This window comes from Anabrus simplex, chromosome 1 (assembly GCF_040414725.1).
Source record: "Anabrus simplex isolate iqAnaSimp1 chromosome 1, ASM4041472v1, whole genome shotgun sequence".
NCBI lineage: Eukaryota > Metazoa > Arthropoda > Insecta > Orthoptera > Tettigoniidae > Anabrus > Anabrus simplex.
Window position 1 is genome coordinate 543,972,958 of NC_090265.1, and position 16,670 is coordinate 543,989,627.

A 16,670-nucleotide genomic window follows, 5' to 3' on the forward strand; every position below is an offset into this window, starting at 1 on the left:
AGGGGGGCACCCTGTGGTCTTGAACCGGAGCTAAGTTCACCATAGAGGATCTGGCGTGATAGTCTGGTGTCATTCATATGGCACACATGTCCTGCCCATTTGAGGCGATGGCCAACAACCAATCCTTCTACACTCTTAGCACATGCTTTCTCGAGAACAACATTAGAGATGTAGTTTTCCCACTTGATGTTCATCATGGAGCGTAGATTTTGCTGGTGAAAGCGCTCCAGCTTTTTGATGTCACAGCAGTATGAGGTCCACGTTTCACAGCCATAGAGAAGTGTAGAGATGACTACAGCCTGGTACACCATTAGTTTTGTGCGAACTGTAAGGTTTTTATTCCTGAAGACTCTTGTGTGATAGTCGGCCAGAGGCCACATGGGCAGTGTTCCGTAATAATAAATTTGGAGCTTAATCTATAAGGAAAATAATTTATTGTACAGGAATATTTCCTAACACCATTATTGACAAAAGCACTTCCACCGGAACATAAAAACACACGCACTTGCGCACTTCACGACTGTCATCTGTTTTGAAACAAAACTTAAGGGAGGGATGTCATGATACCAACCACTACAAACACATAACAGGATAGAAATCAAAATTCTCTTAACATCCTCCCCACCTTGCAATTTTGTTTACACTAATCCACAGATAAAATTGCAACACAATGAAAATAGACAGCAGCATTCTACAATAAAACATTACAATCTTTCATTTGACACTGATTTTCATACAATGCTTGTCTCTTCTGGAGTATTTATAAGTCCAAACATTTTGGTGTTTTCACTATTCTACCACTTCTTGTAGACTTCACTTGTGGATTTGCCACTGCATCCGAAGATTGCAGGTTCGGGTCCTGTCACGGTCGCCAGAAAATGTTCCGTAAGAATAAATTTGGAGCTTAATCTATAAGGAAAATAATTTATTGTACAGGAATATTTCCTAACACCATTATTGACAAAAGCACTTCCACTGGAACATAAAAACACACGCACTTGCGCACTTCACAACTGTCATCTGTTTTGAAACAAAACTTAAGGGAGGCTGTCATGATACCAACCACTACAAACACATAACAGGATAGAAATCAAAATTCTCTTAACAGGCAGCATGAAGCCTGTTTTCCACATCCTGTTATGAAGTACAGCTCTTTGACAGATACTCCGAAGGTAAGTGAAGTGGTCTATTTGTTCTAGTTTGGTGTTTGAGATGGTAATGTTAAATTCTGGAATGTTAGTCCATGGTGCAGGCTGATCAAGTACCTTGGTTTTCTTGGCATTGATGGTGAGGCCAAAAAGGTCATAGATAGCTAGACAGACAGACAGACAGACAGACAGACAGACAGACATCCTTTTTTTTCCTCCAGATTTTATAGTTTTTCAACCTATTAATCCTTATGGAGAAAATAGAAAAGAACGAACAAATGAAGAAAATCAATACTAGTAAAATACATGACATTATAAAGATACAAATAATAAACCCTGTTAAACAAAACTCAGCAGCAAAACGGCAACACAAATCAAAAACAAAACAAACAAAAAAACACAAAAGAAACAATGCAACAACAATGGCCTACCTGTCAAACAATGGTTGAATCAGCAAGTCTTGCCTTCCAACTCTGAACTCTACACTCGTAGGCCAAGACCTAGAACAATGCATAACCACATCCTTGATTCATATTTCGCTATTCTCGACAAGGCTGCATGCTCCAGGCCCTGACCTGATTCACCGTAATCTAAGACCTTTGCTGATTCAACCCTCTTTCCTCCCGTATCCTGCTGAGGCTCAGTGCCCTATATTCCTCATTTCCTCTTACTTACTTACCTAGAACCCCAAGATCAAACTACACAAGTTATCTAATACAAAACCACTATATCAAATTCCTACATACACTGTCATACATATCTAATTTCATGTCCATGTGTCTCTTGAACATTACTCACACGTCAACTTCCTTTATTTTCTTTACACATAATTTTTCACTGCACTTAAATACCAACTTAAATTCCCTGCCCTATTACATTCTTTTATCACTCATCTAATAATTTTCTGATCATTACCATTCTGTTTAACAATTCCTGCTGACTTTCACTCAATATTTTCACTCTCACTTTTTTTGTTTCTTTACATCTTAGCTCTTCTCTCACTTCTCCACACAATAAACATAATGCATTATCCTTTCCAAAACGGTCATATGCATCCTTGAAACTGCTGACTGTCTGTTGCAGTTCCTCAGATGTAACAGCCGGTGATGCAGTATCATCAGCATACTGCATTTCAGTTACTCTAGTAACACTTCTATGTCTTCGCGAGTGAAGTCTGGACAGGTTGAAGAGGCCACCATCAAAGCGGTATTTAATCTCTACGCCTGGATTGTCTGTTGTTTCATAAAGCATGGCCGCCAGATACAAGACAAACAGAGCTGGAGCAAGTACGCAACCCTGCTTCAATCCATGTGTAATTGGGAATGGTTCGGAGAAGTTGTTTTGATGGAGAATCTGTCCAGTCATATCATCATGAAGTGCTTGCACTGGGCCTATAAAATGCTCAGGACAGCCAAAGTATCTCAGAACTGCCCACATAGCAATCTTGGAACACTATCGAAGGCCTTTTTCAGGTCATAAAATACAAAATAGAGAGGCTTCTGTTGTTGTTTGCATCTCTCTTGCAATTGTCTTGCACAAAAGATCATGTCAATAGTACCTTTGGAGGCTCGGAAACCATATTGAGACTCTGGTAGAGTCCTCTCGGAGATGAACTGCAGGCAGCTAAGCAGGATCTTTGCGAGAAGTTTACCACCTACAATGGATACAAGAGAAATGCCAAGTTAGTTGTCACATATACTACAGTCGCCTTATTTTAAAATAGTAATGATACTGGCATTTTTGAGATTGCCGGATACTTTTTGGGTTTGCCAAATTGAGAGGATGAGAGTAAAAAGCCTTGTTTTCAGGGGTAAGCCTCCACCTTCAATTAATTCGAGAGGGATGTTGTCTGGTCCATGTGCTTTCCTAGGTTTCAGCCTATCAAGTACCACACAGAATTCCTGATAAGTTGGTGGCATCGCCATCCATGGTTGAGGGGGGGGAGTTGTGGTACATCCCGTAGAAAGCCATCGGTAACAGTGGAGCTTCGGTCTAAAAGAGTGGAGAAATGTTCCTTCCAGCACCAGGATGTGTCTACCTTCGGTAAGAGTGTTAGCACCATCAACTCTTTTCACAGTTCCAAATGAAAAACGAGATGGACCGAAGATCTCTTTCATTCCCACGTAGAAGTTCCGCAAGTCTCTGGCATCAGATAGTCCTTGAAGTTGTAGAGCCTTCATTTCTCTTATTTAAGTCTGACATTTATGCTTCAGATCTTGAAACACAGCTTTCTTCACACTGGATGACGGATCTTGAAGAAGGGATAGGTGAACTTCGCGTTTGGCATTGATAAGGCTCTGAATTTCTTAATTGTTGTCCTCGAACCAGTCTTGCCTCTTTCTTTTCTCGTAACCGATGATTTCCTCAGCTGACTTAATGATAGCCCTTTGGAGTGTTGACCATTCTTACTCCACGTCATTTGTGCATACTGGATTGCTTACAAATCAGTTCATGATCGTATTTTGAAAGTCAGATGATGTGGATTTATCTGAGAACTTGAAACTGGCAAACTTGCGTCAGGGCTTACTTGGATGATGCACAGTTCGTTTCTGACGGAAGGATATTCTGAGTAGACAGATCAGAATTTTGTGATCTGTCCAACAATCATAAATACTTCTCGCAGTCTTAGCGATGGGAACATCTTTCCTGTCACTCTGTCGGGTGATGACGTAGTCGAGGATGTGCCAGTGCTGTCGAAGATAAAGATCGAAATCATCCGCAGAAGGAGATACAAGGCCCTTAAACACACAAGTAAACGATGTGACCCAGAGAAAAACATAAATTCAAAAGAATACCCTCTTGTGATGAAGGATATACACAAACAAGATTGGAATCAAATAAAAAGGAACTTATTATCAAAAGTCAAACAATTAGCCCCTAAAACAAAAGTTTTAAAAAAACATGCTTGGTGGTCGGAAGAATGTGACAATCTGTTTGTTGATAGAAAGGAAGGAAGCATGGCACAAATGGCAGTCGCAATGAACGGAAAGCAATAGACAAAAATTCTTGAATATCAGAAAGGTGGTCAATAAAAAATATCAAAAAAATTTAAAAGGCCTACGAAAACCAGATGCTAATTCAAATAGATGAGGACTTTACTAAAAACAAGACAAGAAGTCTCTATAAAATCTTTAAACAGAGAACAACGAAGTACAAGACACTGACTCTACAGTCATGGGACAAGAACAGAAATATAGCACATAACAACATGGATAATTGCAGGATACTAACCGACTACTTTGAAAACTCCTCAACTGTGAAACGCAAATATAAATGGTTCGATTGGACATTATAAATTTTCCAGTTAACTCATTCCTGGTTGCCAGCGTTTCGCCCCAGTGTGCTAAGTTGGACTCATCAGCTGGTACATAGCACACCCACCAAGATGCATGACTAGTGCATACTGTGGAGGCCACTGTGTAGGCTGCTTGGAGCCACCAGCAGTGCCAATGCACTATGAGAGACTTTGTCTCATTACCAAAAATTGATGCTTGCCTAGCCATCAGATGATATAGATGTTGATTCCCATGGGGAACCTGAAATACTTGTCCTGAATGAGTAAATTTATAATAACAATATAAATGGTGCATTATTGGACATTATAAATTTTCCAGGTAACTCATTACTGGTTGCCAGCGTTTCACCCCAGTGTGCTAAGTTGGGCTGATCACTTGGTAAATAGCACACCCACCAAGATGCATGACTAGTGCATACTGTGGAGGCCACTGTGTAGGCTGCTTGGAGCCACCGGCAGTGCCAATGCACTATGAGAGACTTTGTCTCATTACCAAAAATTGATGCCTGCCTGGCCTTCAGATGATATATATGTTGATTCCCATACAGAACCCGAAATATTAATCCCGAATGAGTAAATTTATAATACCAGTATAAATGGTCCGTAATTAGACTTTATAAATTTTCCAGCTAATTCCTAGTTGCCAGTGTTTCGCCCCAGTGTGCTAAGTTGGGCTCCAAGCAGCCTACGCAGTGGCCTCCACGGTATGCACTAGCCATGCATCTTGGTGGGTGTACTATTTACCAACTGATGAGCCCAACTTGGCACACTGGGGCAAAATGCTGGCAACCAGGAATGAGTTAGCTGGAAAATTTATTATGTCTAATAACAGATCATTTATACAGGTATTATAAATTTACCCATTCAGGACAAATATTTGAGGTTCCCAATGGGAATCGACATCTATATCATGTGAAATGCCAGTCGAAAAAATTACATTTAACGTCCCAACACATACCAATCCCGACTTACAGCCGCCCACCTTCGAGGAACTAGAAAATATCATTTTGAGCCTTAAAAACAACAAACAACAAAGCATCAGGAAAAAACCAGATCACAGTTGAACTTTGGAAGAATGCCAACAAGGAAGCAATAGGATCCCTGCAAAAAGTTTTTGAAGAAATCTGGGTCAAAGAAAGGATTCCAGGAGAATGTAAGATGGCCCTTATCCACTCAATCCACAAGAACGGGGATAAAATGAATCCCAACAACTATAGAGGCATATCACTTTTGGATATTACATATAAGATATTCTCCAAAGCCTTACTTAACAGAACAGAACTACAGTTAGATCATCAATTGGGAGAATATCAAACAGGATTCAGAAAGGGGAGATCTTGTCTGAAACAATTTCTGAACCGTAAAAATCTTATAGCATACCAGAAATCTAGGGCAAAAACATACGTCATCACCTTTATTGACTTCCAAAAAGGGTAGGACTCACTAGACTGGGAAAATCTACTTTCTATACTCAAAGAATTCAGTCTGGACAAAAAGACAACAAACCTCATAAGGGAAACTCTCACTAATACATAAAAAGTCAAGTTGATGGGAAAATTGTCGGCTCTTTTTGAGATCGAAACTGATGTCCAACAGGGTGACGGACTGTCCCCCATACTGTTCAATTGTCCCTTGGAGAAGGTAGTCAGAGAATGGGATAAGACAACCAGTGGTGGAATTCGATTGGGATCGGTAAACAAGGGTATCAAGATCAAATGTTCAGCTTTCGCAGACGACATGGCCTTACCAGCTGAGACGTGGCACAGTGAGATTTGTAACTACTATCATTCAAATTACATTACTGAGGTTGTGATAACTCAATTTAAGGAGAAAAGTACTTTAAGACTACATATAATTGATTGCTAGTTAACAGCTCCATATTTTGGCCAATAATATTATTTTGTGAGGAACTTAACTTCAAATGTGGGAGGAAGCCAAGAAGCACTGCATCAAACTGCTTTTAAAGGAGATTCCAAATACCAATTTTTACATCTGTAAATTAAGCTTTTGAGATATATACTTATTTAAAAAGTTCATCCCCCTTTTCAACCTCTTAACGACGGAATATCCGAAAATCTTTCCTTAGCGAGCACCTACACTCTTAATATAAACGTATCCCCAAAATTGCATTTCTCTATGTCCAGTAGTTTTGGCTCGACGATGATAGTCAGTCAGACAGACAGAGTCAGGACATGTTATTTTGTATATACAGATCAGACTGCAGTATAGGCAAATTGTATGTCATTCCAAATTGATTAGTTCAGTACCTAGATGAACGTTAATACCCTGAACTAAGCCATTTCTTTACCTAATACCCTGAACTAAGCCATTTCTTTACCTATTAGCTTTCTTCTGGTGCGACAGAGCTAAGGTCTTGTCTCCAAGAGCTTCTAGTAAGGCTAAGCAGAGGCTCTTCATATCTGCTAGCGTAGCAGCTGTGTTTGGTAACTGTGCAGATGTACCACGTTCCAACAGTTGCTGCACTGTAATGGGAAAGTAACATGTTCAAAAATAATAGAAAGAAAAAGATAGTTTTCAATAGGCTTATCAGAATCAATAAAAAATATATGACAGGATGACATATTAATGTAATTCCTAACTGCACAATAAAATTACCCATCAAATTGAGAGCATGAAATGAACATTTGCCATGAAGACTTATTGGAGGACTTTTCAACTAAATACTTCAATTGGAATAGATGAGTTCTCATCATCAATCCTAGTTCTTCTGACAAATATCTTCATTGGCCATGGAAACATGTACACCTAGCAGTGTGGCAAGAAACATTTATAGTTAATCTCAAAACAGTTGAGTGATTATCTAAAAATAATTACTATTTATATGCTCTTGTAAAGTCATGTACTAACCTATGTTATGCAAACAAATACTGAAACTGCATACCTTCACTTTCCACACATTTTGATACCCACAGTACTTAGGTAATTACCCATTACCCTTGTTAGTACTCTTTGAAAAATTGCAGATTACAGATATTTTTCTTCAGTTTGTTTAAGGTAGGTATGCAGAATTGTCATATATAGGGTGAGCCAGAAAATATGACTCTATATTTGATCGATTGCCTATGTTTAATTATAACTCTTACAGATAAAAGAATGATCCCGTTAGAAAGTCAAGGCCTGGCACTATCAACATACAACAATGCAAAAAATCAACAATATCGAGTCACATAACTGCCTCAAACTGTTCGCCGTTAACATAACATAGTCGGCAGTGCTTTGGAAAATCACTCATTACTTTCTGATACATGAACAAAGATATAGCACAAATTTCTTCCCACCCACTTGTTTGGTAATTCGCTATTCAAAATTTCCCTTCCCGCAACAGCGTAGTGAGGGGGTGCACCATCTTGCTGTAATATGCAATGTTGGTGCTGAACACTTTTCATCACTGGCACCACAACTTAATTGAGAATTTTGCAAACCTTCCATGACCTTTCTGTTGTTACCCCACATAAGTGTTGCTGCGAGGTCTTTCAGTAGGTTTTCCCTTCTGAATGTTTCCCGTTGTCAGCAGTCAATGACTCAACTTCTCCAGCTAAACGACAAATCCAGACACCCTTCTTGGCGTACTGCAATGAACCTATAGGACACCTCCTTTAATGTATCAGATGCCTGGAAAGAACAATGGCAACAGCAATCCTCGTAACCACATCATCATCACATCATTAAGAAGCCCTGCAAGTGCCCAGATGGATTAGGACCGGCCATGGCAGATCTGGAGCCACTCTCCTCAAATGGGGATGGAATACATCACCACAATGTAATATAAGCTTTGCATGCTTATAGAGGATCTATAGACGACTTACACGGTGTCTCAAGCAAAGCTCTTTTCTGGCTCTCAACTTGAGATATGGAAATTTAGTTATGAACTTGAGATGGTTGTATATATTGTATACAGTATTGTATTCATCATACGCTAAATAACTGACTCACTTTCCCACAGTCTACAGTAGCAACGTTATGTTAAAATGCCGCACGCGTCTCACAGCCTCACAATCATTCGGAAAAGTAATTCCCCATGCAGCTACGGTAACTTGCTGCTGCATAGTCAGCACCATTTTGATTTACAATGTAATCAATTTTGTTGTTGCATTGTTGAGTATCGATAGTAAGGAGCCTTGACTCTCCAATGGTGTCAATTCTTCCATCTGTAAGAGTTATAATCAAACATCAGCAATCGTATTTATAACTCGCTCTGTATCTTTTAATGTTCCCTACATATGATAATCACTGGAGGTTAGGTTAAGGGATACAGCAAATCACATGTTGCTACTTATAATTCTGGCAACAAAAGTCCTGTTGGAAATCTGCAATGTTATACTTTTTTTTTTTTTAAAGGTTGCAAGAAGATTTGCATGTACCAATCACTACTATTTGTTCCCATAAGTTCATTTTGGTTCTTTGGGTGGTATACAGCAAATATAATTTTGCTTATATATATGTACAATACTTATAAATGCTTGGTTGCCATATTCTTGTTGTTTTTTGTTTTTTTGTTTTTTTTACTGTAGTCTTTTCTTAAATGACCTCAATGAAGTTGGAAATTTATCAAACATCTCCCTTGGTAAATTATTTCAATACATAATTCCTCTTCCTAAAAACAAATTTGTCCTCTTGAATTCTGACTTTATTTTTATTGCACTGGAAAAAAATAAAATGTGCTTTTTTAAGATTTGAAATTATGCAACACACTCTCACAGCAAAAGCAGGACTGCCCTGATCCTGAAGATAGGAATAAACCGATACAATTCAAAAGGATGGCTGGGTATCAACCTGTAATCCCTCTTAGAGAGAGGTACTCAGCATCTGTGTCATTTCATACTTATTGTTCACACCTGCTGATCAAGGACAGCAGTAAAATGTCAACCTTTTCTCTAAGTGCTTTCAGTTTGCTTTCTTCATCTATGAAGGCTGGAGTTCCTGCAAGTGGTGCAACAGTGTTCAGTAGTTTCTTCTTGATATTTACAGAATGGTTATTTTACCATGCCTAAAGAAAAGGCAAAATTAACAAACAAAATTATTTTGTTATAGAATTCACTGGTTAATCCTACTCTATAAAGTGTGTAAAATGTCAACAAACTGTGTGAAAAGGAATGGAAGTATGGAATGACACAGATGCTGAGTACCTCTCTCTCTAAGAGGGATTATAGGTTTATACCCGGCCATCCTTTTGAATTGTAATGGTTTATTCCTATCTTCAGGATCAACATATAGAAGTCGCAAAACACAAATGTGTTCCGTGTAGAAGAAAAGCAGCAGAACCAAAAGGAACTCTGATCTCTTCATTCACAATATCTGAATACTAAAGACATATTCTCGAATAGTACCATACTACGAGGGTAATCCCAAAAATAAGGTCTCCTATTTTTTTATAAATATAAAAGTCTGTTCGTGTGGCTGTTGGTCACAATATAGTGAAGAGTGCTTCCCACGCTCGCATATAAACATGCGCACGCCACACTGAGACACTCAGTCTTGGCTTGGCAGCCATTGGGAATGGAGTTCCCGCTGGATGTTACCGCTAAGTGCGAAGTGCGCGCAGTTATTTGGTTTTTGAATGCAAAAGGTACTGAACCGATTGAAATCCATCGCCAATTGACGGAAGTGTATGGTGAGTCGTGCATGGATGTCAAAAATGTTTGTAAGTGGTGTAGAGAGTTTGCAGCCGGTCGGACTGAAATTCATGACGAACAAAGGAGCGGGAGACCCGTCAATTTCCATCGAGAGAGTCGTGAAGGTTGGGCAAATTGTGCGTGAAGATCAGCGAATCACCCTGGATGATCTCTGAACTTTGGTTCCTGAGGTTTCCTGAAGCGCCGCTCACAGAATTTTAACGAAAAAGTTGAAATACCGGAAGGTGTGCGCAAGATGGGTGCCACGCATGCTGACTGAAGACCACATGTGGCAACGAGTTGATTCTTGCCACGCATTTCTTCAACGCTTTGCAGCCTAACAGGACAACTTTTTGGACTCAATTGTCACGGGTGAAGAAACCTGGGTGTTCCACTTTACACCTGAGACCAAGCAACAATCACCCCAGTGGCAGCATCCCTCTTCGCCCAAGCCACGAAAGCCCAAATCTGCCGGTAAAGTCGTGACAACTGTGTTTTGAGATCGAAAAGGGGTACTGTTGGTCGAATTTATGCCCGCTGGGACCACAATTCATGCTGGCAGGTACTGTGAGACCCTGAAAAAACTCAGACGGGCAATTCAGAACAGAAGAGGAATGTTGAGCAAGGGCGTAAACATTCTCCATGACAATGCTCGCCCACACGTCGCCCGGCAAACCGTTGCTCTCCTGCAACAGTTTCAGTGGAACATCACCCACTCACCCTATAGTCCCGACTTGGCGCCCAGTGACTACCACTTGTTCCCTAAGTTGAAAAAACATTTGGCTGGAAAGTGATTCAGCACCGACGACGAGGTGAAAGATGAGGTTCACAACTTCCTAAACAGCACGGCGGCAAGCTGGTATGACATGGGCATACAAAATCTGTCACAATGTCTACAAAAATGCATCGACCAAAATGGTGATTATGTAGAAAAATAGCTAAATGTTCAACCTGTAAAATGATGTAAATTATTGAAATAAAGTGGTCTATGTATTTATAAAAATATAGGGGACCTTATTTTTGGGATTACCTTCGTATTTTTGAAAAGTTTGAAATTAAATTTACTTTCAAGTATAGTATGTATTTTTAGTGCCTATGATAATTAATTCCATAAGATTTCTTAGTGCAATAATGCAATTCCCGCAAAACTAAACATAGAGAAAGATGAATAATGTACAATAAAATCCATACATAAGAAAAACAATCTGATATAAATCTTCCTGTCTCAGTCAAGCAACTTAAATGTATTAATTTCTCCAGCTGACAAAATTATAAAAATCTAAAAATTAAAAATCAGACAGAGTGAAATGTGGAATATTAAGACGTGCAAGGTCTTCCAATTAGAGGTCCCCACAGCACAACATTATAATACATTTAGCTGAAGGTAAACGTGCAGAAGATAGAGCCAAAAAAGAATAATTTCAGTGTGTTACACACTTTCACATAATATAAACTAACCTCCATAATTATTTAATGAAAATTCTGGTAGAGAGCACCTTATTTTAAATTCCAGAACATATTTACAATTCCCTATCTAAAATTAAATACACTGCAAGCAGGGGCACAGCCACAATTTTTCCTGGAAGAAGGTGTGTTAATAAATGAAATCACCGGGCGAGTTGGCCGTGCGCGTAGAGGCGCGCGGCTGTGAGCTTGCATCCGGGAGATAGTAGGTTCGAATCCCACTATCGGCAGCCCTGAAGATGGTTTTCCGTGGTTTCCCATTTTCACACCAGGCAAATGCTGGGGCTGTACCTTAATTAAGGCCACGGCCGCTTCCTTCCAACTCCTAGGCCTTTCCTATCCCATCGTCGCCATAAGACCTATCTGTGTCGGTGCGACGTAAAGCCCCTAGCAAAAAAAAAAAAAAAATCAAATTCTAAAAACGAACTATAATGAGCAGCAATTTTTCTGTTTTCTGAATTGGTAATGTTAACAAGTACTTTATTAACGTGATACTGAGAAAATTGTGGTGGTCTTAATCCACTATATTTATTATTCCAACAGAAAAACCCATTTTAGATATCAATCAATACATAAAATGCTAATCAAAAGTCTTGGATGACACAGAAATATTTATTAACAATGAAAATAATCACAATAATGGCCATAATAATAATAATTTCATGTGGCTATTCCTAGCCAAGTGCAGCCCTTGTAAGGCAGACCCTCCGATGAGGGTGGGCGGCATCTACCATGTGTAAGTAACTGTATGTTATTGTGGTGGAGGATAGTGTTGTGTGAGTTGCAGGGATGTTAAGGACAGCACAAACACCCAGCCCTTGAGCCACTGGAATTAACCAATGAACGTTAAAATCCCCGACCCGGCCGGGAATCGAACCCGGGACCCTCTGAACCGATGGCCAGTAAAAGACCATTCACCCAACGAGTCGGACACAACAATGGCCATAAAATCAAAACAATGTTGTTAATTTAGAAAGGACAAAAGCTGTTGTAAGCAAAACACAGAAGGAAAGAGAGTGCTTGTTGCTAATAAGTTTAGCCACTCCAGAGACACACTACTTTGTTTTTGAAAGATTCAGTACTTCACGCAGAAAAAGTCTATTATGGTGATATTCTGTTTCCAAGGGTCTGAATATGTCATTTGCTTCATATTTTGAGAATACACTTTTTAAGATATTTATTGGTCCACCTTTACAATACTAGTTCATATCCACTATATTTAAATGGAAATCAAAGTCATATTAATTAATGTACCAAGATAGTACAAGTTTTGTCCTCCTTCGAGAACATCCTCAGCTACAATTGATAGCATATTGTTTCGTTAAGGGACTAATTCACTGAACTAGTATTAACCACAAAAGATAGAACATACTATTTATTGCACACGAGACAAAACATGATACATACACATGGCTACCGCCTTTATACATCCCGCTTTTGTCTTCAATGTCCCATCAGGCCTCACACACCACCGAGTCCAAGTAAACATTGATATCCTGCCAGTGTCCACCATTTTTGAGGCCAAGAACAAATAAACATAACCAAATTTTCGTAACATCCTCCCACCTTTTAATCACATGATTAAAACCACTAAATTCACAACCAAAACAAAACAAAGCAAAGAAAAATCTACAAACTGAGACGAGATGGGATTCGTATCTTCCTCCCACATCTTGTAGTAACCACTCGTGGAACAGTTCTGCTAGAGACAGGCACAGCAGGGCTCTTCTCCTGGACCTCTTCTTCATTCTGCCACTCAGTAATGGGAGTTGCTTCCAGTGGATAGATGTTCTGCACAGGCCGGTCCAACTCACCACCAGCAGTCTTCACCTTGACCACCCTGATGACATTGTCCTTCCCAGGACATACAGCAACCACTCTTCCTAAAGGCCAGTCCATTCTACGTGCTCCATCACTTCCAAGGATCACTACTTCCCCAACCTTTAACTCTCGACGGGGGTTCGTCTGACCTTTCCCCGGTTTAAGTTGTCCTAAGTACTCTATCCTGAATCTTTTACGTAATTCTGTCCTCAGATGCTGCATGTACCTGAATCTCTTTCCGTGGCTTATCTGATCAATGTGATCAATATCGGGCATCCCACCCTAGGAATATCCTGAAGAAACATTGCTGGAGTCAATGCTAGTAAATCATCACTGTCTTCAGATAAGTAAGTCAACGGTCGGGAATTAATAACTGCTTCAGTGTCCATTAATACTGTCAACAGTCCCTCGTAATCCAAAGAGGAACGACCAAAGATTCGTCGCAACAACTTCTTTAGCATCTGAACAATACGTTCCCAAAACCCTCCCCACCATGCAGCTGTGGGAGGATTGAATTTCCAAGCGATTCTCAGACAACTAGCTTCTACACTCACTTTCGTCCAGTCAAGATCACGGAACGCATTTTCAGCTCCCACAAAATTCCTTCCATTATCACTGTAAATAACATTTGGTCTCCCTCTCCGAGCAATAAATCTTCGTAACGCTTGAAGGAACCCTGGAGTAGACAAAGTCCTGATGAGCTCAAAGTGTACAGCTCTGTAAACAGCACATGTGAATATCACTATCCATGCCTTTTCACCCCCGCGGAGATGTAATGGACCAGCCAAATCCACCCCTACAATCTCAAAAAACAGAAGCATCTCGAATTCGATCCTCAGGCAAAGGTGCGACCTCTGTGGTAATTCCTTTCACTTGGTATCTTCTACACTTGACACAGCCAGAAATCACCTTTCTTATGGTTCTCCTACCATTGACGATCCAAAACCGCTCTCGCAAAGTAGAGAGCAGAACTTGTACTCCAGCATGAGACAATTCCAAATGTTTCTCCATAATCATCATGTGAACTAGCTTATGGTTTGCAGGTATCAGAATGGGAGTAAGGAATAATTCTTCATCCTTTCTTCTTATTAACCTCGTCTTGACCCGAAGTAACCCACTTTCATCTTCAAACACATTGAGAGATTTGAGGGACGACCGCTCCTTTTCTCCAAGCATCTCTTGCGTCACAATCTTCCATAGCCTCCTTTCAGCCATTTGCAACTCTTCCACTTCAAGTTCCTTTGAAGTGTGTCGTCCTCTCCTTCCGACCATGTTGTGGATGAATCGCAAAATCCAAGCTGTCATCCTGACAACTTTCGTGTACTTTGAAAAATAATGAAGATACCATTTTTCTTCTGGTTTCGCAGAAACTAAAACAGTAGAAAGTCCTTTCCTTTTCTCTTCGTTGACCTTTTTTTCATCAGGCATGACATCGTCATTAGGCCACTCAGAACTGGGGCATCTCAGCCACTGAGGACCCTCCCACCATTTCGACATCAGGAGTTTGGTAGCGGAGCATCCCCTGGAGGGTAGGTCAGCCGGATTATTCACTCCACGCACATGATTCCAACTATCAGGGCTCGACAATTGTTTAATTTCCTTCACCCGGTTGGCCACGAAAGTTCCCCAGACTTCTTTCCTCTTGATCCAGCAGAGCACTGTTGTCGAATCCGTCCAATAATAAGATGAAAGGTCTCCAATTCCTAAACTTGCCTTTACGGAGGAAGCAAGACGAGCTGCAATTGAACAAGCTAAGAGTTCCAACCGAGAAATAGTAGTTTTCTTCAGAGGTGCTACACGAGATTTCGCCTGTAAGAGTGTTACATTTGAATTTTGACCATCTTGTGATCGAAGGAATACAACTGCGGCATATGCTACGCCGCTCGCATCGCAAAATGTGTGAAGGCTCCAAGATTCCTGTGTTTCACAAGGTGCTATTTGTCTAGGAATTTTAATATCAGGCAATACGTTCAGTTCTTGAAGCCAATTTTCAAACTTTTTCCTCATTTCGTCCTCCATTTCTTCATCCCACCTCATTTTCTTCCGCCAACTTTCCTGTAACAGCAACTTGGGTACTATAGAGACAGGGCAAGTAAAACCGATGGGGTCAAAGATACTCTGGGCAGCAGCCAATACATTCCTTTTAGTGATCTTCTCACCAATCCTCGATACGTCAATTTGTTCACAAGAAAGAACATCTCTTGCTTTATTCCATCGAAGACCTAACACTGAAGTTACCTCAGAAGCGGATGAATCTCTTTCAGAAGAATTTAGCCATGTGTGCTCCCAGTTACGAAGATCGAACCGTGCTCTGCTCAGCAATGCAGTAGATTCTTCCATAAACATACATAATTCCTCCTCATTGTCCACAGAAGTGATGCAATTATCGACATAAAAGGAGTTTCTCAACTTTTCAGCTGTCCCTCGGTAGTCTGTACTATGTTTCAAGTGTAGATCTAACACTGCTTCCAGCAGAAATGGGCTGCAATTCAGTCCAAATACTACTCGGCAGTGACGAAATGCCTTTAATTCTCTTCTCTCTATATCCTTACACCATAAGAAGCGTAACCAATCACGGTCCGTTTCTTGGACAGATATCTGAAGAAAAGCCTTTCTAATATCCGAAATCATCCCTATCCTATTCTTCCGAAACATCAAAAGAAGTGTGGGGATTTGTAGTAGCAAATTAGGTCCTTTCTCGAGGCACTCATTCAATGAAGGCGTATCCTTTGACTTGCAGGAACCATCAAAAACTGGTCTCACCTTAGTGGTAGAGTTGTCTTTAAATATTCCTCGATGTGGTAAGTAGTAACATCGATCTTTGTTTTCTTCCTCTGGAACCTCTTCAATGATGTCCTCATTTACCCACTCCTGAAACACCTTTCCATATTCCTCAAACTTTCCTTCCTTGATCAGCCTGTTCGAAACAGAGATCAATCTCTTTTCCGCTATCTCCTTGTTGTTCCGTAGATACTGACGGCTCTCCAGCCAAGGTAACGCAACTTCATATCGGCCATCGCCATTAATTCTTACTGTATTTTGAAAGTAGTTACGTGCGGCTTCTTCCATTTCTTCTCTCGATTTGTTTTCCACTGGATCAGATATGCCTATGGTATCCAAGTTCCATAAGTCAGCTATCGAGGCAGATTGAATGAACAGTGAGGTTGTATATGGAGCTAGAGTGTCCTTCTCCCCTTCCTTCAGTCTGCCTGTCACTGTCCAGCCAAGCGCAGTCCTAACGGCTACCAATCCTGATTCAAGCTTATGCATTTCATCCATCAAAATATTTCTTGCAACATCAGCTCCTAG

At 40.3% G+C, this 16,670-nt stretch overlaps 1 protein-coding gene across 1 annotated transcript in view; it reads right to left on the reverse strand.

The window, feature by feature from the left end:
• LOC136857108 (coiled-coil domain-containing protein 149) overlaps positions 1-16,670 on the reverse strand; it is a 94,062-nt gene that overhangs the window by 52,525 nt on the left and 24,867 nt on the right. The window contains exon 8 of the mRNA XM_067135506.2: positions 6,782-6,926. Coding sequence (XP_066991607.1) covers positions 6,782-6,926 — 145 coding nt within the window. The remainder of the gene's footprint in view (positions 1-6,781; positions 6,927-16,670) is intronic.